The sequence below is a fragment of the Ornithodoros turicata genome, chromosome 4 (assembly GCF_037126465.1).
Source record: "Ornithodoros turicata isolate Travis chromosome 4, ASM3712646v1, whole genome shotgun sequence".
NCBI lineage: Eukaryota > Metazoa > Arthropoda > Arachnida > Ixodida > Argasidae > Ornithodoros > Ornithodoros turicata.
This window is the reverse complement of record NC_088204.1, coordinates 3,205,944-3,229,217: the sequence shown is the minus strand read 5'-3', so window position 1 is coordinate 3,229,217 and position 23,274 is coordinate 3,205,944. Positions and strand designations below refer to the sequence as shown.

Here is a 23,274-nt window from a genome sequence, read left to right as displayed (position 1 = left end):
TGGATGCTCTCATAGTCACTGTGCAAAATATTTCGATTAAATTTTAATCCAGTTATTTATAACAAATTTATATCCAATAGGCAAAGATCTGTCCTTGGATTATTGCCTGGGCATTGGTGGGGGAAGCTTTGATGCGTGTTTGTATCCCAGCTGTTGGTTCAGCCCGTGCAATTTACGTTGCCATCTGGAAATAATGCGTTTGTACATCTGAGTGTGAATGTGAGAGTGCTTGGAACAAATGTGAGAATGTGTTCAGGTCTCTTTGAGGTTCATGTCTCCGCTGTACGTCGACAAGAATGTGACGTTGGCATTGCATAATGGTAGCGCACCTACACAGCAATCAAGAGGAGTGGGCTTGGTTCCTGGCAGAAGCAGACTCACTTATTTTATTGAAGCAGTATATAGAAAATATCTAGGCACGCTCGAAGAAGTGTAAACGTTGAATGCCTTACACAGCAAACTCATTAGCATTGAGACGTCCAACTATTTTTTATTTACACAACATCCGACACCGAAAGGGTTGTTTTTGAAGTTCAGTACACATGGACAATTCCGTAGAAGAAAGTCCAAAAGAGGACATACGTGAAGAGTCCGCCAAAAAGGCCAGTCGTCAGGAATGTGGTGCGAGTTCGCAAGAACTTCCTCCAGGTCGTCATCGACCTCAACACAAACATAAACCACAGGGCGGCCGCAATGACGAAGTAAAAAAGGAATCCCCAGAGTCCAGTCAGGCCGAGGATCCCGGCTGTACAACCGGATAGGGCTGACACCGAGGTACGGCAATATTCTAGTATTGCTCCGTTGTGCCTCATGGCTGCTTCGCTGTACGCGACGATTTCGCCGGATTTCTCCTTTTTAGACCGAACCTTTCCTGCGTACAGAGACATTTTGAAGCTGATTTCCAAGCAACGTTCTCGGTACTTCCTGCAGAAAACAGCACGCACTCTGACTCGGCACTCACTCACGCACCGAAGCAGACACCAGCGACCGACCACCGCGTACGCTGTATCACATATATCACACTTATCATGGCTTGGATAGATACGAATCGTTACGAATTATGGTATCAGTAAGAAATAAGCTCTTTGATAACTGAATTAGTACTTTTTCTTGTTATTTTTTTTATGGTTGAATTTGCAAAAAAATGTCGCCAGAGAACGCCACTCTCGCCAAAATACGCAAAAACAACAAGAAAAAGTAGCAAAGAAGTGAATATCATGTGTCCCAATGTAGGAAATGAATCCAGAGCATTACAAAGTGATGTTGCTGACTTTCCGAGATGTTTGTGACCCAATATTACCACTAACGTAGTGGAAACATGTATTTTCCGATCCGTTGGCCCAAGTTCCTCAATATCAGCAAGGAGGAGAGAGCCACGTTAGTATGTGTCAATTCGGATTACAACAGGATCTTGTTCGCAGTGCTGACAGAAGACAGCATAGGGATATGGCTAGAAAAAGTAAGCAGATCGAAATAAAACGCGGACGACGTTATATTTTGTGACCGCGTTGATTTGTGATGCCAGTTAGGATTACTAAAGCGGTTTATGCTTTCAGCTATGTATCCAAATCGTCTGCCATCACAGAGACCAAGAATCTATCGCAAAACACGGAAAAAATTGGAAACTTGTATGGAAAAGGGATTCGACTATGGTAGCAGTTTTGGTGAGTTGTTGTTTGGGCCATATTTCACCCGCTCAGTTTCTGTACTCACTCTCTATAGGCTCTGTACTGTACTCCTCGCTGCTCTTTTGTTTATTCCGCAGACGTCAAAAAGTCACTTATTACTATATCACCTCGAGACCGAGGAGTCTGGTTCTCCGCTGTTTGAACAAGTTGACAGTAGGTAAGATGATCAAATCCACTTCTTCGTTAAAACGTATTCTGTAACGTCTTGTCGTCTGCCATGTTCTGCAGTGTGTCAACGTTGAAACGAGAAAGTTCGGAACTTTTCGTTCGGGACGCGGTGTTGCCCCTGCACATGAAGTTTGCGTCTCACATCTGCGTTTCTGGAGAAGTGGCAAAGTACGATCAGAGTAACAAGTCTCGTGCTTTTTGTCTCTATCTCTTATCTATCTTTATCTATCTCTATCTCTTATCTATCTCTATCTCTTATCTTATAAACGCTCTTGAATTTGCAGTGTGTTAAGTCTGGGTGATGAACTCTTGGTTGCTTGCACCAGTGGACATATTCTTCGCATTGGATGGGACGCCTCGGTGCACCAAGATTTCGCGCTGGACCTGCGGGACGTTCCGTTCACATGTGGCGGGTCTTGCAGTAAGTGTAGTATTTTTTGTTTTTTGTTTGTTTGTTTGCTTGCTAGTCCAAGTATGACATTGGCTAGAAAAAAAAAAGCCGAGAAAAGAAAGAACGATCTTGCTTCGCAGGATGGGAATTCAAAAGTGCCGCAATATTTAAATTTCAGGACAAAGTTGTCACGGGGACGCCTTCGAGATCCGCGACATCCAGTACCTTCCGCTGCTCGGCGGACTCTCCGTGGTCTTCACCTGCGGCAGGGCCGCAGTTCTTATGACGTCCAGTCAGGGCTTTGAACCGAAGGTGAGGAAATGGCTCTCGGTGCACATTTTCTCTCGTAGCCTCAACGTTAACGTCTGTGTAGCGTAGCTTCAACGCAACATTTTACATTTCCGTGTCGTGCCAGAACCTCTGTTGCTCACAGCTGCTTCACGTTCGATTTTGTAATTTTTTTTAGAAATTTTCATCTTGACAAACATGCCTTTATATCTCATTGCTTGACGTACAGGACGTGAATGGCATCTGGATACCAGACGTGACTGACGCCACGGTAACGGCCGTCAATCACCGATATCGTCTCGTCGCCTATGGCCTCAGGAGGTAGGATGTCGAAATTTACGCGGAACGCTTCTACGCGCGTGTCCCTTTCGACACGTGCAACATTCATCGCATTCTCTGTTTTGCAAGTGGTGAAGGTGTGGTGTTCTACTTGGACGACGCCAGCGGCCAGTTCATAACGTCCCACCGTCTTGCGCTGTCCGCGAAGGATTTTCCCGACGCCGGCAGCGTAGGTGGCGCCGTCGCTCTGATGCAGTGGACCCCGGATAGCACAGCCGTAGCCGTATCCTGGGAAAAGGGAGGCTTCGCGCTGTGGAGCGTCTTTGGCTCTCTGCTTGTGTGCTCGCTCAACTGGAACGCGTCCGTGTCCTGCAAAAACCTCTTTGCTGTCCATTCAATGGTATGCGACGTAGTTCCTGCTGCGCTCGCTTTAGTGCACTGAGCATAATTGCAATAGGAGCTCTAGGAGCTGTCCAGCTATTTATTGTATCTTCTGATACGGTTGAAAATGGATACGGCAGATGCATTGACAGTGTGCACTGTAAAAAGTTGAATTAATCTCAGTTTTGAATTTATGTTGGCACATAGCTTATGGGATTAATGGGACAACAAAGCAAAAGGGTACAATGTGGTGACCTTTTCCTTTTAAAATTTGGGGAATATTCAAATACACCTGTTAGATGTAACTGATTTAGGCTGATAGATACAAACAGTTTACTTAAATAATATTTATGAGCACACCTCTTTATTCTGTTGGGTGTCAGTATCAATCTTTACAGCATAAAACCTGTGCAACATTTTAAAATTGAACAAATAAAAAGTAAAAGAAAATGATCAGTAAAAGTTAGATGGAATAAGAATAATTATGCTACACATTTATGAAGTAGGTTCGCATTTTTAAGTTATGTATTACTTTTTGCTAAGTTACTTTTACTTTTTACTTTTAGTTTTTACTTTTTAAAAGTTATATATTACTTTTTAAAAGTTATATATTACTTTTGTTATATATATTACTTGCTGCGCTCGCTTTAGTACACTGAGCATAATTGTAATAGGAGCTGTCCAGCTATTTATTGTATCTTCTCATACGATTGAAAATGGATACGGCAGATGCATTGACAGTGTGCACTGTAAAAAGTTGAATTAATCTCAGATTTGAATTTATGTTAGCACATAGTAGCTTATGGAAGTAATGGGACAACGAAGCAAAAGGGTACAATGAGGTGACCTTTTCCTTTTAAAATTTGGGGAATATTCAAATACACCTGTTAGATGTAACTGATTTAGACTGACAGATGCAAACAGTTTACCTAAATAATATTTTCTAGCACACCTTTTTATTCCGTTGGGTGTCAGTATCAATCTTTACAGCATAAAACCTGTGCAACATTTTAAAATTGAACAAATAAAAAGTAAAAGAAAATGATCAGTAAAAGTTAAAGATGGAATAAGAATAATTATGCTGCACATTTATGAAGTAAGTTCGCTTCTTAAAGTTATGTATTACTTTTTACTAAGTTACTTTCACTTTTTACTTTTAGTTTTTACTTTTTTAAAGTTATATATTACTTTTGACTAAGTTACTTTTACTTTTGACTTTTCGTTTTTACTTTTTTAAAAGTTAAATGTTACTTTTTACTAAGTTACTTTTACTTTTTTAAAAGTTATATATTACTTTTTACTGGCCTTCTTATAGGAATGGGGTGCCGAAGGTTATCACTTGTGGATGGTAACCTCACCGAGCAGTAAACCGGAGGAGCGTGATATTATTTTGATGAATTTCGTGAAGAGTGCATCGACGGTGAATCCTGGACCTGTGAGTAGCATAACGTAACGTTGCAGGTACCGCAGAAATATTGCTAAGGCTGGTTCTTCTCTTTATAAAAAAAAAATACAGCAATCAGGCAGGCAGCACGTCCTTCTGCAAGGATCCGACTGCGTGCTCATCAGTTCCGAGTCGGACCTCGCGGACTCTGGTCCGGGGCTTTCGTGGTCTCAGGACAGGGCGGGATCTCGTGGCAACAAACACTGGACCGTTGAAAGGGTGAGGCGCGTCAATTTGAACGAAGAACTTCTCACGTAACACGTTGCACGAAATGTTCGCAGGTGCCCCACACATACCTCAGTATCAACTGGCCGATTCGGGCAAGTCTGCTTGCTTAAGTCTTATTTCCGTGTTTATTTTAGTGCTTCAGATAACTAATTGACAGTTTGGAATTTGTCTCCGATATGTCCTCTAGTATTCTGCAATTGACGCCGGCTGCAACCACATAGCCGTCGCGGGTCGGGGTGGCCTTGCCCATTTCTCTTTGGCACACAACAAGTGGAAAGTGTTTGGCAACGAGACGCAGGTGAGACATATAACTCTACATTTTGTTAGATCTTGGGAACTTGTAGGGGTGTGCCATATGATGTGAAGACATATAGTGTCTTTACATGCTGCACAAGTTCAGCTTATGTAACACATTATCATTATTTCAGGGTTGGCCAATGTTATTTCATGTTTCCTCTATTAATGAATGAGCAATATGAAGTGTCATTTCACTCCTCCCTTAAAGCAGAACAAGCAGTAAAAAAAAATTGTAAAATTGTAAAAGAAATTGTGATGCTTTTATGAGTAACAATGACGCAGTCAAAGGAAATTGACTTTGTTACTCGTAAAAGCAGGACCGAACTGCGATACTTATTCTACTTGCACCAAAAAACACCAAATCAATCAATTTATCGATCAATCAATTCTACTCACAGGAGCAAGACTTTGTTGTGACCGGCGGCCTGCTCTGGTGGGACAGCTTCATCGTGCTCGGATGCGTGAACGTAAAAGATGGCAGGGACGAGGTAAGCGGCTTATCTTATCCGACCTACAGATTAGATTCGAGAGATAACGACGTGGCTCTCGGGTGCAGATTCGGGTTTATCCACGGAACACCAAGCTGGACAACTCATTCTCGAGAATTTGTAAGGTTAATGACCAAGTGCTGCAGATGTCCCTTTCCGAAGACAGGCTGTTGGTGTTCCTGGCGGATTATCATCTTGTGCTTTATCAGCTTCATCTTGGAGGTGAGAAAACGCGATCAGTCTATGTTGCGAAGGGTTTTCTAACTCTCGGTATTGATGTTGCTAAGATGCAGTCAATTCTGCCAATCTTACTCCTCTCATAATCATTTATGTACTGCCAAACTCCTTTATAGTGAACACCTTTTTAACGAAAATACCACTACAGCAAAATTTTTTTGTGGTCCCGCTGGAGCCCTATAGGTCCAATAATGGACATCCTTTTTAACGAAAATACCTTTACTGCAAATTTTTTTTGCTGTCCCCTGAGTTTTGTTGTAAAGGAGTTTGACTTTACTTGGCTGTGATAGTGGTAGTAGTAGTAGTCTTGTCCTATCCCTTTTGTGACAGGGTTATCAGGGTTATCAATCACCCTTCCACAAGATGTCGCATTTCAGACAATTAAAGGGGCAGTGCAAGACCACTTTTGCTGCAGCAGGTTGTACAATAAATACTGTGTGCTCTCGCACGATAATTGCGGTATTTATTCGCATGATTTGCGCATCCCCAGTTTCGCACGAAAAATGTGGTGAAAGGAAAAAAAAAATCGCGTAATTTTTGCACGCAGATCTCTGGCCCAGCGCGTCTCAGTGCGCCTGCAGCGATTGGTTTCTGCTACTCACGTGGCTTTCACCCTCGTGATTTGCACCCTGCTTTTGGATGAAGGTCCACTGTCACCCGAACTACTAAACGAGCGCTGAAAGAAACGCTTGACAAAATACGCTACGAGCAACTCCAACAACTTTACTTTGAGAAACACGCTATGAACTTGTAACGCAACATGTTAAAGTTGGCCAAGATAGCACGCTTTCGATTGTTAGTGCGACTAGGAGCAACTTTCAGCGGCTTTGCAGCGTCTCGCCGTATTTCACCGGTAGTTTGAGGAGTAGTGGGCCCGCCGGCATTTTGCCTCCCGGCCATCGCCAGTCAATAGCCGACATGACTGGTATACAAAATGTGGAAATATCGTTCGAATATTGTTACAAATGTTCATGCAAAATTTTTCGCACCTGCAAAGTTTCGGACAATTTTTTTTAGAAAAAGTGCACAACTTATGCGAAGAAATATGGCGTAGTTACTGATCTGTAGTGCGTGAAAGGTCTTTGGTCTGTACACCCTCGCTCTCCAACTAAGATCCCGTAAAAGAGTGAGTGAAGTTGACGTCACTTTGTCGTGAGGCAGGACTCTATCGGGGGTGCCGATGAGGCGAATTGTGCTCGCGATCTGTCGTGTCAAACGGCTGACTTTTTTGGGACTTTTTTGGGACATTTTTGTGCACGAGCATCGATAAAAGAGTTTTGAGCAGAACTACTTTGCTTGGTTGCTCCTGATATGCTTGCCTGACGATTTGAGCAGTATTTCGAGCGATCCTGAGTTCGCTGCTCTTTTTAAACGTGTTGTCAGGACTCGATCGTCTGCAAGACATGGACCTGACGAACATCGTCCCGCATCCCCTGTGTGTCGTGTCGGCAACCCTGGCCCACGTTGGAGGAGCCAAGCACGGCATTCTGCTGAACGTGTGCGGGCGGCTGGTGTTGCTGCAACAGGACCAGGCGCCCGTCGTGGGAGGTGCCCCGGCCGGTTCGGGGGCGCCCCCTCCTCCTCCTCCCCCTCCCCCGAGAGTGGGGCCCAGGTGGAGCACCCCCACAGTGCTGGCATCGTGCGTGGAAAAGGTCTGGGTGGCGGGAAGAAGTCCGGATCCGAGGATGCCTCATTTGACGCAAGCCTTGTGGATCGCGTGCGGCGTCAATGGCATGCAGGTGGGTGTCCTCTCCGAAGCATCGAGGAACGTCGTCGTGAAGTGTATTAGGAAGTGACGCATGCATACTACAATACAGTACAATACTCTGTAATACGTAGGGCCTGACTTTTTCGGGTTTTATTTTTGGCCAAATTCGGGGGGTAAATATCGGGTGATATTTTTCATTTGAATATTCGGGTGTATTCGGGTTAAATCGCGTTACAGCATATTTAGGGCCTGACTTTTTCGGGTTTTATTTTTGGCCAAATTCGGGGGGTAAATATCGGGTGATATTTCTCATTTGAAAATTCGGGTGTATTCGGGTTAAATCCCGTTACGGCACATTCTGTCGTCAGGAATTCGGGTGTATTCGGGTGATTTTTTTTTGTTTAATAAAAATTTGTCTTAACGTGGAGCTAATGCTTAGCAATGTTATCAAACTTTATTTTAATGAATGCTTATGGGTGTGCTACGCAACCCGGATATTTTCGGGTAGATTCGGGTTAAACCCAAATTTTGCAGATTTCGTTCGGGGGGTAAATATCGGGCGGATACGGGTTTAACCCTAAAAAGTCAGGCCCTAAGCATATTCTGTCGTCAGGAATTCGGGTGTATTCGGGTGATTTTTTTTTTTGTTTGTTTAATAAAAATTTGTCTTAACATGGAACTAATGTTTAGCAATGTTATCAAGCTTTATTTTAATGCACGCTTACGAGTGTGCCACGCGATCCGGATGTTTTCGGGTAGATTCGGGTTAAACCCGAATTTTACAAATTTCGTTTGGCGGGGTAAATATAGGGCGGATACGGGTTTAACCCTAAAAAGTCAGGCCCTAGTAATACAGTAGAAATTGTTCGTAAGTACTCAAACATCTCCATACCAACACTGGGCAGGTGTTTCTGCATTAATTGGGCCGTCGTCAGCAGTGCGCATGTCGGCAACATTTGAGTGGGTGGTGTTAGAAGGTAATTAGGAGGTGATACTGTGCCGTCTGGGTGAGAGCCTCACCACTGAAAGCCCAGTGCAAAGGGCATAGCAGATTTAGCCCATCATCACTTATCATCGCTTAAGGGCCATAGCAGACTTAGCACTATCAGGAGCACTGCTTTGAGCTAGACATGGCGCGCATAGCAAGTATGAACATCATATCTGATATGAAAAACTAGACAGCTTCTCACAGGCTACATCACCCTGGCCATGCCAGCAATGCTGTAATTGATTTTACACACACGTAATTCGCGTTACGGCGATGATGAATACTAATCCGTGATTAACTAATCATGTTGGAAACTTTCGACAGTTTAAATTACTTTTATACATTACAAAATGCGATTTATTTGCGAACAAAATCGCGACAAACGTGTTCCAGGTATGGCTGCCACTGTTCCCACCTCCGAGTGGTGCCAACGGCGCTCCGACAGCAGGAAGTAACGTCCCGGGGGCGACGGGGTTCCTCCCTCGGCACAACTTCATGGCAAAGAGGATCATGCTTCCGATCACGGTTCACATTTACCCGTTAGGTTTGTGACTCCTTTTTTGTGATGTCCACAAGTGGGCAGTGCAGGCAACGTGAGTCTTTGTTCTTTCTCAGCTGTGCTATTTGAGGAAGCCGTGGTATTGGGGGCGGAAAGCGACACTGCTCTGTGTGGCAGCAACGACCTGTTTCCCTTATGCGTCGTTTCAAAATCGGTAACGTGAGGAGGCTTCTTTTTTTTTTGGCTGCAGTGTTGCCGACTGGCGAAGTCTTCAATCGGCTATAGCAGTTATTTGTTACACTTTCAGAGCCAGGTGTACCTGCACCCGATACTCCGTCAGCTGCTGTGCCGAAAGTAGGTTCTCTTTTAGTGTTTTCTTTCACCTTGAACAGTTTGAGCAGCCATCTCACATGTGTTTCACAAACTGTCCGTAATATTGTAGTTCATATACTTCTCGATACACAAAGCAATACCTGTCTCTGGAGCACACTGCTTTTGTAATAAAAATTAACAAAAAAAATGCACTCTCCAAAGTTCGACAGACAGAGCGTGATACCAGGCGGGGGATTTTCGAGCAAGTAGTTATTGTGGGAACAAACAAGCATCGTGCCTTCCCATAAGCACAAGCGTGTGTCATTTTCTACGGTAATACTACGTATTATATTTCCAAGAAATGAGGGAGAGAGAGTGAACGTGCCTCTCCCACAGCGCCAGGTTTTCTACGTGCGATACCTTCTCGATGACGTCAAAGTGATTCCTCCAGAAATGGTAGAATCGTTTCCCAATCTGACGCCGCTTACGGTTTTTTCCGTAGCTTGGGCTACCACGCCTGGGAGATCGCCCGCAGCTGTTCCGCTCTTCCGTACTTCCATCATTCCTTGGAACTCCTCCTTCACGAAGTGCTAGAAGAGGAAGCCATGTCGTCCGAACCCATTCCAGGTAGGTGACGCCGCGATTAAAGACGTCACACCGAGCTGGACGTCGTCGCGCAGATGCCCTGTTGCCACGGGTCATCGACTTCATCCGGGAGTTCCCGGTCTTCCTCCAGACCGTGGTCCAGTGTGCTCGGAAGACGGAGCTGGCGCTCTGGCCTCACCTCTTTGCGGCCGTGGGAAATCCCAAGGACTTGTTCCAGGAGTGTCTGCTTCAAGGACAGCTCGATACGGCGGCTTCCTACCTTCTGGTACAGAAGTGTTTTTTGTCTGCTTTTTCGTGCAACGTGATACGGAGCTCTTTCTCGGATGGTGCTTTAGGTTCTTCAAAATCTCGAGGTGGCGCTAGTGAGCAGACAGCATGCGACGTTGCTTCTCGGTGCTGCGCTCGATGCGGGTTGCTGGGCCCTGGCCAAGGACCTGGTGCGGTTTTTGAGGGCCATCGACCCCGCGGACGCTGAGTCGCCACCCCGTGCTGCCCTGGGGCCGCCACCTCCACCTCTTCCACACACGTATGAAATTTTTTATTATATTTTTTTATTTTAGCAAAATATGCAGCTTTTTGTGTGCTCTTATGCCAAATCTGCACCTTTTCTGTGATTTTTTGTAATATATACAGCTTTGCAATATGCTTGTGCATACGAGGTATTTTACAAAATATACCTTTTGCAAATTATGCAGCTTTTTGTGTGCCCTTCTGCCAAATCTGCACCTTTTCTGTGTGATTTTTGAAATATATGCAGCTTTGCGATATGCTTGCTCAACATACTTATGCTTGTACATGCGAGGTATTTTACAAAATATACCTTTTGCAAATTATGCAGCTGTTTGTGTGCTCTTCTGCCAAATCTGCACCTTTTCTGTGTGATCTTTGTAATGTATGCAGCTTTACAATATGCTTGCTCAACATACTTATGCTTGTACATACTGTCACGAAGCGAAATGGGTCGGCGAGTCGGCGAATAAACAGCGAACGGTTTATTAGACTACTTGGTAGCAAAACACAAGAGTGATAGCTCTCTGAACACAACTGTGTCCAAAGAATGAATGCTCCAGCTTGGAGGGCACAAGCATTTAAGCGTCGCGCCGAAAAGTCTAGAAACAGCACGTGCGTTTTCCAGAGAGCAGGCGATGTGTCTGGAAGCTTCTTGCTTCTTCTTCAGCACGCGCCGGGATGAGATGTACCGTTTCGTGCCTGCCCTGGAAGTTTCTCGAAGATGATTCGTGGCAATACGAAGTATTTTACAAAATATACCTTTTGCAAAATATGCAGCTTTTTGTGTGCTCTTCTGCCAAATCTGCACCTTCTCTGTGTGATTTTTTGTAATATATGCAGCTTTGCAATATGCTTGCTCAACATACTTACGCTTGTACATGCGAAGTATTTTACAAAATATACCTTTTGCAAATTGTGCAGTTTTTATTAGTGCAGTGAACCCTCGTTATTATGACCATGGTCGTTCCCGAAAATTTTGGTCATAATGCGGAACTGTCATATTAACGGGGAAGATTCGCAGAGGTTTCACTGCATTGTTCCCTAGGGGCTTGGTCGCAAAGCGCGTAGGTCACACAAGCGCGTAGGCAAGATTATCGGGGGGTCATATTAACGAGGGTTCACTGTATACACACTGTATTGTTTTGCAAATTGCGACGTGTGAAATTTTGCATTGTGCACATATTTGTGAGGAGACAGTTCAAAATCTGTGGATCCGCAGTGACGACGAAACGATCAACCAAGTTTTCATCGACGTCATCCTGTCGAGGCACGCAAGGAAACTCTTGGCAGCCGGTCACCTGCGCAAGCTCGGTTCTTTCGCTGCTCACTTGGACTTCCCGCTCGATGAATTTCTTCAGAAAGAGAGGTCTGTTGTCACGTTAGCTGTCTCCCGCATAATCATAATTCGCGTCTGCCTTTTTAAGGACGCGAGCTGGCCGTGTGGACGACTATGTCGTGGCCTTGAAGGCTGTTCATCAGGACTTTGAGTGGCCGCTTCCCGTCAGTATGCCAAACGTGAATGGTACGTCCCACATATTTTTTCCGCCATTTAATTGCGGGCTAATTTTTATCACTTGCGTATGTTTACAGCATGGACATATGAGAAATGCTTTTTTCTTGAAATCTCGTTTTCGGCAGTGACTGATTATACGACAAATATCGCGTGCTCTTTCTTGAGAACGATAATCGTAGCCAGCATGGTGCGTGCGAGATAAGACTTTGTTCTGTGTGTTCTCCCTCGCACTCCTCCTTGCATTGCTCTTCAGGGTTGCTCGATAACTTGCTTCATTCATCCAGAAGGAGCAAAATATAATTTTCTTTTTTTTTTTTTATCAGGGCCTTTACTGCTCCCTTAAAAATGTCACATGAATTGCCACAGTGCTGCACAAACGTAGGGGGCCAAAAAACGGGTTTTATTGTAGGAGTTGTAAAATAGGGTAAAATCGGATGATACCAGGTCGAAAAGCAGAAAGATGAAAATTGCATTTGGTTTTCCGGTTTTACTCTACATGATGATAATGCAAATCGGGGGACAAAAAGCAAGTTTCCACCAGGTTTCACTGTAAAAGACGAGACTCTAAACGTATTGCAGTGTCTTCGTGGTACTCAAAAATGTGAAGAACTCTGCATTGATGTAATAACGTCTCACACTCCGCACGCGCATAACTTAGACACGAGACATAAAAAGAGCTGGTCATTCTTGGTACCAGGAGAAAACCACACAACAGCGCCGACACCACCCGAAGAACACGTTCCGCCACAGCATCGGAACGGCGGCGGAGCAGACCAGTCGCCGGAGAGAGGGAACAACTCGGCGGGACGCGGGTTCCCTCGGGAATCTCCCGCGGAGTCCGAGAGTGCCTCCGAAGACAGCTGGTGGCCAGAAGAAGAAGAGGCGCCCGCAACTCCGATACCGGACTGGCGAGGCTCGCCGCAGGCGGAGGCGCAGGCGAGGCACATGCTGCAGGTGCTGGGACAGGCTCGCTGCTGCGATTGGGCGCTCGTGCTAGCGGTGATGCTGCGGGATTCGCTCGTGGCGCCACTCGTGGCACCGGACGGAACACTGGCCGCACTCGAGGAGTGGGCACTCAAGGAATGGTGAGGGTGATGTCAAAGTTCTTTTTTTTTTTATTAGTTTTTCTGCGCTGTAGACCAGAGTTCGAGGTAACTCGTTACTGAAACTAAGTCCCTTTTTTTGGTAACTTGTAACTTAACTCGATACTTTTGCGCCGTGGTAACTTTCAGAGGAACTCGTTCCTTTTTCAGGTAACTTTGCCAAAGTAAGTTAAGTTAAGTTGCAAGTTACTTTTAACTTGCTTTTCACTCACGTCCACACATTTTCTTGCTTTCTCTCCGGTTCCTTCGTGGCATTTTTTTGCCATAAAACGTGATATTCAATCAACGACAGTACTTTATTCAGGAAGTAAGAACCGCTGCCACTGAAATGAAGCTGAACCATTGTGCGCCCACAGGGAGTAACATGCTAGCGTTCGAATAGACCTCTCCCAGAGAAACGTCATCATGACATTGGTAGACAGACTGAAACTGAAACAAATCGAAGTAACTTGGAAGTAACTCGTTCTTTTTTTTTTTAAGTAACTCAGTAACTGCGAGTTACATTTCAGGCTGAAGAACTTCGTTATTAACTTAGTTACATTTTGCAAATGGTAACTTAACTTGTAACGAGTTCTTTTTGACGAGTAACTTCTCAATCAATGCTGTAGACTAACCCTTGCGAATTACAGACGTAGTTTAGGACAAGATGCGTGTGATATATAAAAAGAAAAATACGAGGGCTGTTTGAAAAGTCAAATAATTTGATATTTTCAGTTGATCGAAACATTTTTGAAGCCTCGTTTTGAAATTGCGAAGAACTACCTTGCCCATTTGTTTGACTCTTTAAGAACATCCCAAAATTTTAATTTTCAATCGCACTTTGGTGTATTCACAATTTTTTTAGTCTCGGCTCGCGAGTTGACGCCTGCAAGTTTTTCTCCTTTAAAAAATCGGAATGCAGTTGAAAGAAAAAGTAAATTAGCGTCCGTATATCTTATACTTTTTGTTAAAATATAAATCCATCCTGGATACCCTTTGAACTGCCCTCATATACGGGAGAAAACAGGCAGCTGTGGTGTCGAAAAGTCACTTCACGGTCTGGGTTTGGCCAGAGCTGAGGTTATCGCGGAACTGTGTTTGATTAGAGTGTTCGTGACATGATTTTATTCGAGATTACCAGCCATCCTGATTTTCACCTTATTGCAAAGCTTTGCTCATGCTTTGGGTCCCAATTTGCATCATCCTTTTTCTTCTTTCTTTTCCATGTGATGCCGTCCTATTGTACCCCATTTTAAGTCACGAAAAAAAAAGAAAAGAAAAAAGAGAACATAATTTTCAAACACATAAAACCCAAAACCACAAGGTTCCGTTTATGATCTATCCTAGTTAAAAAATAAGTTATCACAACCTTCTTGGCTCCCAAGTAGCACAATGTTCTGAAAGTATGTTGGGGTGGCTGGCAGCAGAGCTATGAAGTAATTAGGTCACTGCAATTAATTATTTTCAGAGTAATTAATTGCTGTGCCTAAATACTTTCCAATATGACTAATTAATTTAATTATATCCCGCCTGCATCTTGTACTCAAGGGACTGTTACTTTCTGTTGCAGTTTAAAAACCCTGTTGTAAAAAAAAAAAATTTGTAAACTTCTGTTTACAGTATTGTCTCTTCAACTGCGATCAGGTTTTTCATTTTCCATATAGCTGCTGGCTTTGCGCAGGTTTTAGCATTCATTTAGAACATGATATACTGAAACAATGTAGCAACTGTTTGTGTGAACATTCACTGCACCGAATCAATTAGGTAGATTTTTAACCACTCTCTTTAATAAATTTGTTTTATGGTGGTATGTTGGTGTTGTCTATAGTGGCATATCCATGTTAAATGTGCTTTCATGCTTCTGTTCAGGTATTCTGTACTCTGCATGTAAGTTTCGTTGTTTGCATAAGCATTTGTATAATCAAGTACATTGCATAAATTATGAACTTCTGGCATGAACAACATTATCATTTTCAAATATGTCACGGGAGATGTTGTGACATCTTCCATTCCACTAAAAGCGCTAAAAACAGGACAACACACACACACAGAGCACCTGTGTTTGTAAGCGCTCTCTGTGTGCGTTGTCCTGTTTTTAGCGCTTTTAGCGAAACTGAAGTATCTTACCAACAAGCCCAAATGGACATTTTAGTTGTACTATCTGTCCACTTTAAATGGACAGCACCCGAAGTAACTCAATTACATTTGATTGACGTTACATCTGTAAGTGATTTTACATTTTGGTTTCGGTAACTTTTGCTGTACGCAAATTACTTTCAGAGCCATGTAACTGTAGCTTATTCACCTCTTGTGGGTATCTTAAACAGCTATGGCTGGCTGGCGTCTTATCGGCGCAATGCTTTCTTCTGCAGAGCCGCCCGTCCACCCTATGCACTCACACTTTCAGTACATTGTACTGCTTGGACTGTTTTATTGGCTTGTTTCTCTTCCATTTTGTTATATATGTATTATTATTATTACTATGAGTCATTTATTAGTAGAGCCTGAAGTTTTAGGATTTCACCTGATTCTTCTCCGAATTTCCACCCCGAATTGAAGGTTGCCTCTTTGGGGCGAAACCAGATTTTCACCCAGGAAATTACCCTCACTGAGATGTCTGTAGGAGTGCACACTAACTTGTTTGAGTAACTGAGCCAGGTTTCTCCCCCAATTTAGCGTACAGTAAATCCCAGTTATAACAGCCCTACTTATAACAAATTTCCGGTTATAACAAACACGCCGTAAACAACACTCAATATTTAACTCGGTGCATTCAACTCCATTTATAACAAACTTTCGGATATATAACAGTTTTTGCACGACTGTCAAATTCGTTATAAACAAGATTCACCTGTACTGCAAGTTTTTTTCTCCCGAACTCGAATTTAGAGCACATGTTTATCTACCCGATTTTTATCCCCCGAATTTAGAAAGAAAAAAAAAATTCCCGAAAACTTCAGCCTCTATTTACGAGTTTTCCCCCTTTTGTCTATCCCGCAGCCCAGGATACGTGGGCTTCCTGCAGATGGTTCTCGGACACACCCCGGAAGAGCCGTCGTTGCCAACATCAGGGGAGCTCGTTCCGGCTCCCCGGCTCCCACGCACTGCCCCTCCGCAAGAAGGAACCGCGGAAGAAGGCTGCCGCGTGGCGTAGGCGAAACCGTCCCCAATTGTGCCGTCCGTCGCCGCTTAGCGGAGAAACAGAAACAGACTGCAGCCAGTACCAGTACTAACCGTCCCCATTGTACATTGTCCACAAGCCGAAGGCAAGGCAGCTAGGTGCGATCGATTTTACGTTTCTTCCACGACGTTGAAGATGTTTCTCCGTGAACTGTACAGATGTCTCTCGTCCCGTCCCGTTACGTTACGTTACGTTACGTTACGCTAGTTAAACTTCATGTTGAAGCAAGTTGACTGGAGCCTGTTGTACAAACACACATGTTGCGATAGATCTTATTTTGTGAAACAAACAAGTGCACGATGACAAAGATAAAGTTTTAAAAATTTTTTATTTATAATCCCTGGCCTGGACGGTGGGGCAGTGTACAAGTTGCTAAAACGACCCGTTGTATATAAGAAAATAATTTTACCGTAACTGCATTTAACTCGGGGGAAATAAAACGACATCAAGAGCGTCGCATACATGTGGGTGCATCTCTTTCATGTGCATGGCTAAAAACATCACAGGTCACCTAGATAGGGAAATACGGTAGAATCTCGATGATACGAATATCTCGGGGTCGCGCAGAATACAGCCGAACCTCGATATAACAAAACTCACGGGGACCGCAATTTTATTTCGTTGTATCGAATTGAAGGTCACGAATTGCGATCTTATTAAATTACGACAACTACAAATACAGCGCCAAACAGCACCTACGGCATTTTACTCTTGCGTGAAATAGCCGGTAATTCGCGTCTGCGTCTGCCTAGAAGATCCTGTACTGGCTGCAACCGGACTGTTCAAAACCAATGCGGTAAGGAAAAACCTCAGAAGGAAAATCCAACACGTTCCGACGACTCAACTTCCTTTTGTAGGCACCAGATTCCTCCCGACCCTAATCACGGAATCCAAATTGATTTCGCTCTATCGCGAATTTCGTTATGTCGCGTTTCGTTCTAACGAGGTTTGACTGTATTCGTATGATCAGAAATGATGTCGATGAGTAAACAAAAAATGTGCAGGAAACGCATACTTGATGTACATTTTTTCTCTACTTGTGATCAGAGAAGTTGGAGGTTTTTAACGTTGTCTCTTCCGCAAGATCAACCTGCGGACAGCTTTGGGGTACATAAAATCACGCACATGCGGAGTCGCTGAGTCGCGGAGCGTCGCATTGTTTCCGGCGCAAGTACAGGAGACGCGCCTCACCTGTTTGTGTCATTTACGGCCCAGACATTGCTTCTTTCATCACTGTCGTGTTTGAAAGACCACGTTTTGGTGCTCCAACCATCCTGCGTTGGCAGGGCAAAAGATGGTTGTTTGCAGTGTTCACAAGTGATCGGGCTTGCGTCGGCCACATATAATCGGGAGTGCCGTCCTTTTCCCGGCGCAATCCCGGCGTCTTACCCGTTCGCATCATCCGCAATGGCCAAGAAAAGTGTTCGTACTATCCAGAAACGTAACCCATTACACAAAAAGGCATTCCGGCCGGGACTTTTAAAAAAAGTTTGTATCATCCCGAAATTTGTATAATCTGCGATCGCATCATCGAGATTCTGCCGCGTAAGTTAATCAAAGGCCGTTTGGAGTGGCATTCAAATGCATGGTTTTTGCAATGTGGCAAGGGCACTTAGAGGACGTAGCGGTAGTTTACAGCAAACATTGCCGTACAAAAATATGCTTGCGTTTTATTAAGAGTGCTTTTAAGAGAAAATGCGTGAAGCTGAGCTTTAAGTGAAGGTCCTATCTAACGCTAGTGCAACGTCTGAAGGCACAGAGGGTCGAGGTAAACACTGCGCAGCAAAATTTACACGACGTACATAAAGCGTGTAATATATAATGCTCCATGTAGTACGATTTCCCTGTTGTTTCCTGCATTACATGCACCATAATCGAACTGCAGCTACAGAAAGCCATGCATGAGAACGATTAGGAGTGCACAATATCATGTTGCCAGAACGTAGTGCAACTCTCGTTGTGTATGAGCAAAACGAAAAAAAAAGAGGAAAGTGTTATGGCAACAGGAGCGCCAGGGTGTATTGCACTTACTAAGTCAAAGGAACGCCACTTGAGCTTACGTCAGTGTTTGTGAAAATGTGATGAAGCGCACCTGAAGTAAATGAAGTGGAATTATATGTGCATGCATTAAAGAGAAAAAAACTATGAAACGAAAAATGATGCTGAGAAATTAAATGAAATAATAACTATCAACATCGTCGCATCATCTCAATGCACTAAGTGCCCAAAATAAAGGTGCCAAAAGGAGCATTCATAAAATGTCTAACGCATATGTAAATCCATTTAAACCGAATGAAGTGAAACTATACAAGTTCCTCGCACATATTAGAAAACAAAAAGACAATGAAGTGCATGATAAAACGTCAATCATGAGAATGATAACAACCAATAAAATCACAGCACAACATCGAATCGGTGCACAGGAGAGCTTGACATGATCCCTATCAATATTTTCATCGTCATAATGTCAATCAACAATGTCGTAATTCAGTGGGAAAACAAAGGTGCCAGAGGTTAAACATGTATCAGCAGTGTGTGCAAAATTGTAGCACTTTAGAACACATGTGGAATTCCACATTCAGGCTCTTTGCAACGTTCACGTTCGAAATTTAGGCACCCGTATTATTTAGGCACCGAGCTTACCACTACATCTCAATGTCATTGGCAAAAATAAAAATTCAACATGTTGCCGGACCCGTTGGTGCGTTCCAGCTAGTTGCGGTCCTCTCGCCTTGTGGCCACTTCATTCTGTGGAACGGTTAAAGCATGTTCGGGCTGGAATATGTTGCAAGACTGTGTTGTGGATGACGCACCTGGGGACTCTATGTCCTTGACGGCGCGTTGCCGGTTGAACAACGGGGACGTGCCGAAAACCTGCAATCGGGGGGAAATACACTGATCAGCGTTTAAATGTGCTTACATTTGAATGTGGATTTGGTTACACATGCCGGTTCCACATGCAATCCAAAATTTGCCACCACATAAAATCATGTTCCGTGATGGAATGTGACATTGAACTACGGCATGAGTGACAATATGCCTGGTGTTAACCAGAACATGAAATTATACAACGTGATGGCAATTACACAACGTAATGTTCTGTGATGGGTTATGATTAGAGCCTGAAGTTTTCGGGAAATATTTTTTTCTAAATTCGGGGTGTAAAAATTGGGTAAATAAACATGTGCACTAAATTCATGTGAATTCGGGTGAAAAAACTTCCAGTATGTTAAATTCGGGGTGAAATCGGGCTCGGTTACTCAACTAACTGTAGTGGTTCGGTACAAATGGTGATGTAACTGGATTTTTCTGCCAAACAAGTAAATTAATGCGTTCCTACAGACATCCCAGTGAGGGCAATTTGCCATGTAAAAATCGGGTTTCACCCTAAAGAGGCAACCTTCAATTCGGGGTGCAAATTCGGGGAAGAATCGGGTAAAACCCTAAAACTTCAGGCTCTAGTTATGATGTGGCTGTGAATTTGTAGAGCCTGAAGTTTTACGGTTTAACCCGATTTTTCCCCAAATTTGCACCCCGAATAGAAGGTTGTCTCTTTAGGGTGAAACCCAATTTTTATCCAGCAAATTGCCCTCACTGAGACGTCTGTAGGAATGCACACCAACTTGTTTGGCAGCAAACTCGGTTTACATCACCATTTGTACCGAAGCTGTTCGAGTTAGTTCGAGTAACTGAGCACGATTTCTCCCCGATTTTAGCGTACCGGAAGTCTTTTCAACCAAACTTGCGTGAATTTTGGGCGCACGTTTATTTACCCAATTTTTTTTACTCCCCCGAATTTTTAGAAAGAAAAAAAATTTCCCCGCAAAAACTTCAGGCCCTACGAATTTTTGATATTGAAAACGATGAGAACCTTACAATTAGTATGGCCACTATGTAGCCCTGCAGAGCACCTGCAAGCACGTCACTCCAGTGGTGCTTGTAGTCCGACACACGGGACAGTGCGGTGTACCAGGCCAAGCACACGAGCGACGTCTGCACCACTGCTCGTCCAATCCTCACGGCTCCGCCCCGCCACGTGACTCGAGCTTGCAGGTAGAGCTGCGAGGTATAAGGTCAGGTACGCGTATAAGTGACACTGCGCAAGGGTGGCGCGTCGTAACGGGTGCTCACCACAGCGAAAAACATCGTGTAGGCTGAAAACGACGAGTGACCGGAGAGAAACGACAACCTTGAAAAAGGAAAAGGTACAGATGAACACGTCTGTTCACGATTGCACGATCGAGTAGTTTTGGAACATGCAAAAATTCATGCAAATTTCTGTCGGTATTTCATACCCGTACTCGGCGATATTTTCGAAGTGGTAGATAGTCCATTCTAGAGTCCTGGTCCAAAAGTAATTTCTTGAAAAGGCTTCGAGATATTATCACCTTACGGTCGCAAGGACGCTGTTGTGAACTATTATTTATTTATTTATTTATTACGCTACACCTTTGTGCAGGAATTGTTGCCGACATAATTTCAAACACATCGCTCCCTCGGCCGCCAACAGTCTTATATGTAAAACGAAAACAAGGTGAACCTGTACGAAACAGGGTGTTTCAGAAAACGTGTCATTCGGACTTTATAAAAAAAACGGGGCTACGAAAAAATACGGGGTAAACGGCGGGGTACGGGGTAAACATGTGCGGCAACTAAATTTCCCACCTCGCAAAAATATTTTCATTAGATTTTAATTAAAAGAAATTGAATTTTTTAAATTCAACTCCAAAATTTCCCAAGTCAACCTAGCGTTCTTGTTTTTTTTTTTGTTTTTTTTGTTTACAGAATTAGAGAGCCGGTAGCGAACTTAGTCAGATCCACCTTGAAATCCGCTCGTTATTGCAAATGGAACTGCCCAAAAAAAGTCCCGAAATTGAGGCTTCAAAGTTTCGGGTATTCAACGGTACACCAAATCAGTCGCAAAGATGTGCGGAGAGGAGGACGTGCTCCTGCCCCCATGAAATATAGAAGGTAGAGAAAAAAAAAAGGCAGAATGTTTTTTTTTTTTTTTTGCCGCTTATCAACGTATGGCGGAATGTCACCCGCCTTGTTATCAGCACGTCTTGTGCTGCACGCCGGTCCGACGATAAATTGTTCTAGCTTCATGGGGGCAGGAGCATGTCCTCCTCTCCGCGCAGCTTTGCGGCTGATTTGGTGCGCCGTCGAATACCCGAAACTTTGAAGCCTCAATTTCGGGACTTTTTTTAGCAGTTCCATTTGCAATATCGAGCAGATTTCTCGGTGGATCTGAATAAGTTCTCTATGGGCTCTCTAATTCTGTAAAAAAAAAACACACGTTAGGCTGACTTCAGAAATTTTGGAATTCACTTAAAGAAATTCAATTTCTTTAAACTAAAATCAAACGAAAATATTTTTGCGAGGTGGCAAATTTTGTTACCGCAGAAGTGCAGCTTACCCCGTATTTTTTCGTCGCTTCCTTTATTTTATAAAGTCCGAATGACACGTTTTGTGAAATACCCTGTATTTTGTCAATAAGAGGAACTCCTACCGGAACGGAACAAACCGCACCTCACCTGACTTCTTTAAGAAGCCTCGGGCTAGCTCCGCTGCCGCACGTGAAGTCCTCTATGTAAGCGTGCCGATTGTTGCCGCAGAGGAGGTCCAGGTTGCTGGGCTTGCAGAGGTCAAAGAAATGCGGCCGCAGACGTCCGATGCTGTACTTTGCGATGTCCGTGATGAGCTGGCTCACGCAAGCACCGAAGAAGAACGACCCGAAGACCTGGTACAGGACCTGGACCGAAGCCGGTACGGGCCACCGTCCGAGGTACCTCGACGACAGCCGCAGCGTCTCCGGGACCTTGGTGCGAACGCGGAGGAACTCCACTACGAAGAACTGGGCAGCGTGGACTTATTAGTGGCTGTGCCGGATGAGGGGGGGGGGGGGGGGGGCGTGCAGACTTACGAAACAGGACGGGATCAGTAGTCCGTAGCTGTACAGCATTGCTGAGGTGATCGTCGACTCTCGGAACGGGTACATGAGAGACTCGTCGTTGCAGAAGAAGCCACGCTTGAAAGGTGTTCCGGCAACGAAATAGATGAGTATCGGGATTCCCACTGGAAGTTGGAATGTGTTATAAAAGCTTCGTAAAAATGTTTTATAAAAATCTGCATAATATTGGTACGGTGTCGCGAGAAAAATATTTTGGGAGGCTTTCTATATGGGGATTTTATATTGGGGAGGAGGATTTCACCCTCGTTTCCCTCTCCCAAATGCACTACGAAAGGTACGATTTTTTGGAAGGTGCACCCCCCCCCCCCAAAAAAAAAGAAAAAAAAAACCCACTCTGGCTACGTTATTGCTGCATTTTACCTGACCTTATTTGACGTCACTTTTTTAAGCTAGTTCACAAGGACGCTGCGTGTTTCTAATGCGATTCTGCAGCAGACAAAAATGTTTCTTACCCCAATTTGAAGGACGACCTCTACGCACGAGTGTGAGCCTTGTGAACAAGAGACTAAATTTAATGTCTTTCTCCTAAAATCAAGTCCTGTTGTCTGGTTTCCGCCCGTGGCATCTCTCATACAAAATTGATGAGGCAAACCCTGAACCCTGAAACTAGTAGTACCTCCGCCCCACGCCTCGGGGGAGCGTAATGAATTGCACGTACTGCGTAATAAACTGTACGCGATCTCTATTCGCAAATGTAATACCAAAACCGAAACCCACCTATCGCAATGCAGACGGCGTGAAACGCGACCACAAATGCTAGATTATTTGCAAGAGCCATGGCGTTCCTCCGAACGTTGTTGTCACTCATGTGCAAAAGTTTGCAATGATGAGCGCTTTCCAATCTCACGAACACGCACGGGAAATCCAGTGAGATCCGCGTTTCGTGTATGTATCGCAATCCGTGGACCGCAAATTGCCACAAAATAGCGATAACCGATCGGAACAGAAAAGCAGAAGACGAACAGAGGGACTCTCACGGACGCAAGCGCCAAAATTCGATTCGACCTCGGAATCG

General features: G+C 44.1%; 2 protein-coding genes across 4 annotated transcripts; one reads left to right on the top strand and one right to left on the bottom strand.

Moving 5' to 3' along the window:
* The first annotated feature begins 1,173 nt into the window (after positions 1 to 1,173).
* On the top strand, positions 1,174 to 16,749 carry LOC135390680 (guanine nucleotide exchange factor subunit RIC1-like). Its single transcript, XM_064620491.1, has 25 exons — positions 1,174 to 1,459; positions 1,557 to 1,664; positions 1,766 to 1,845; positions 1,917 to 2,024; positions 2,141 to 2,277; positions 2,426 to 2,559; positions 2,765 to 2,856; positions 2,944 to 3,214; positions 4,511 to 4,630; positions 4,712 to 4,858; positions 4,921 to 4,959; positions 5,055 to 5,165; positions 5,563 to 5,652; positions 5,721 to 5,874; positions 7,273 to 7,628; positions 8,979 to 9,129; positions 9,201 to 9,298; positions 9,392 to 9,438; positions 9,899 to 10,023; positions 10,077 to 10,267; positions 10,338 to 10,528; positions 11,732 to 11,878; positions 11,937 to 12,034; positions 12,723 to 13,110; positions 16,108 to 16,749. Exons 1-25 carry the CDS (start codon positions 1,319 to 1,321, stop codon positions 16,259 to 16,261), a joined length of 3,678 nt encoding a protein of 1,225 aa, XP_064476561.1. The 5' UTR covers positions 1,174 to 1,318; the 3' UTR covers positions 16,262 to 16,749.
* LOC135390683 (putative phosphatidate phosphatase) lies at positions 16,598 to 23,253 on the bottom strand. Of its 3 annotated transcripts, XM_064620499.1 has the most exons (7): positions 22,977 to 23,253; positions 22,212 to 22,363; positions 21,823 to 22,142; positions 20,420 to 20,477; positions 20,165 to 20,347; positions 19,102 to 19,162; positions 16,598 to 19,036 (listed from the first exon to the last, which is right to left on the bottom strand). In XM_064620499.1, exons 1-7 carry the CDS (start codon positions 23,065 to 23,067, stop codon positions 19,032 to 19,034), a joined length of 870 nt encoding a protein of 289 aa, XP_064476569.1. In that variant the 5' UTR covers positions 23,068 to 23,253; the 3' UTR covers positions 16,598 to 19,031. The 3 variants fall into 3 exon arrangements, with proteins under 3 accessions (XP_064476569.1, XP_064476568.1, XP_064476570.1); XM_064620498.1 differs by having other exon boundaries at positions 16,598 to 19,162; XM_064620500.1 differs by lacking the exon at positions 22,977 to 23,253 and adding an exon at positions 22,712 to 22,880 and having other exon boundaries at positions 16,598 to 19,162.
* Positions 23,254 to 23,274: the final 21 nt, after the last annotated feature.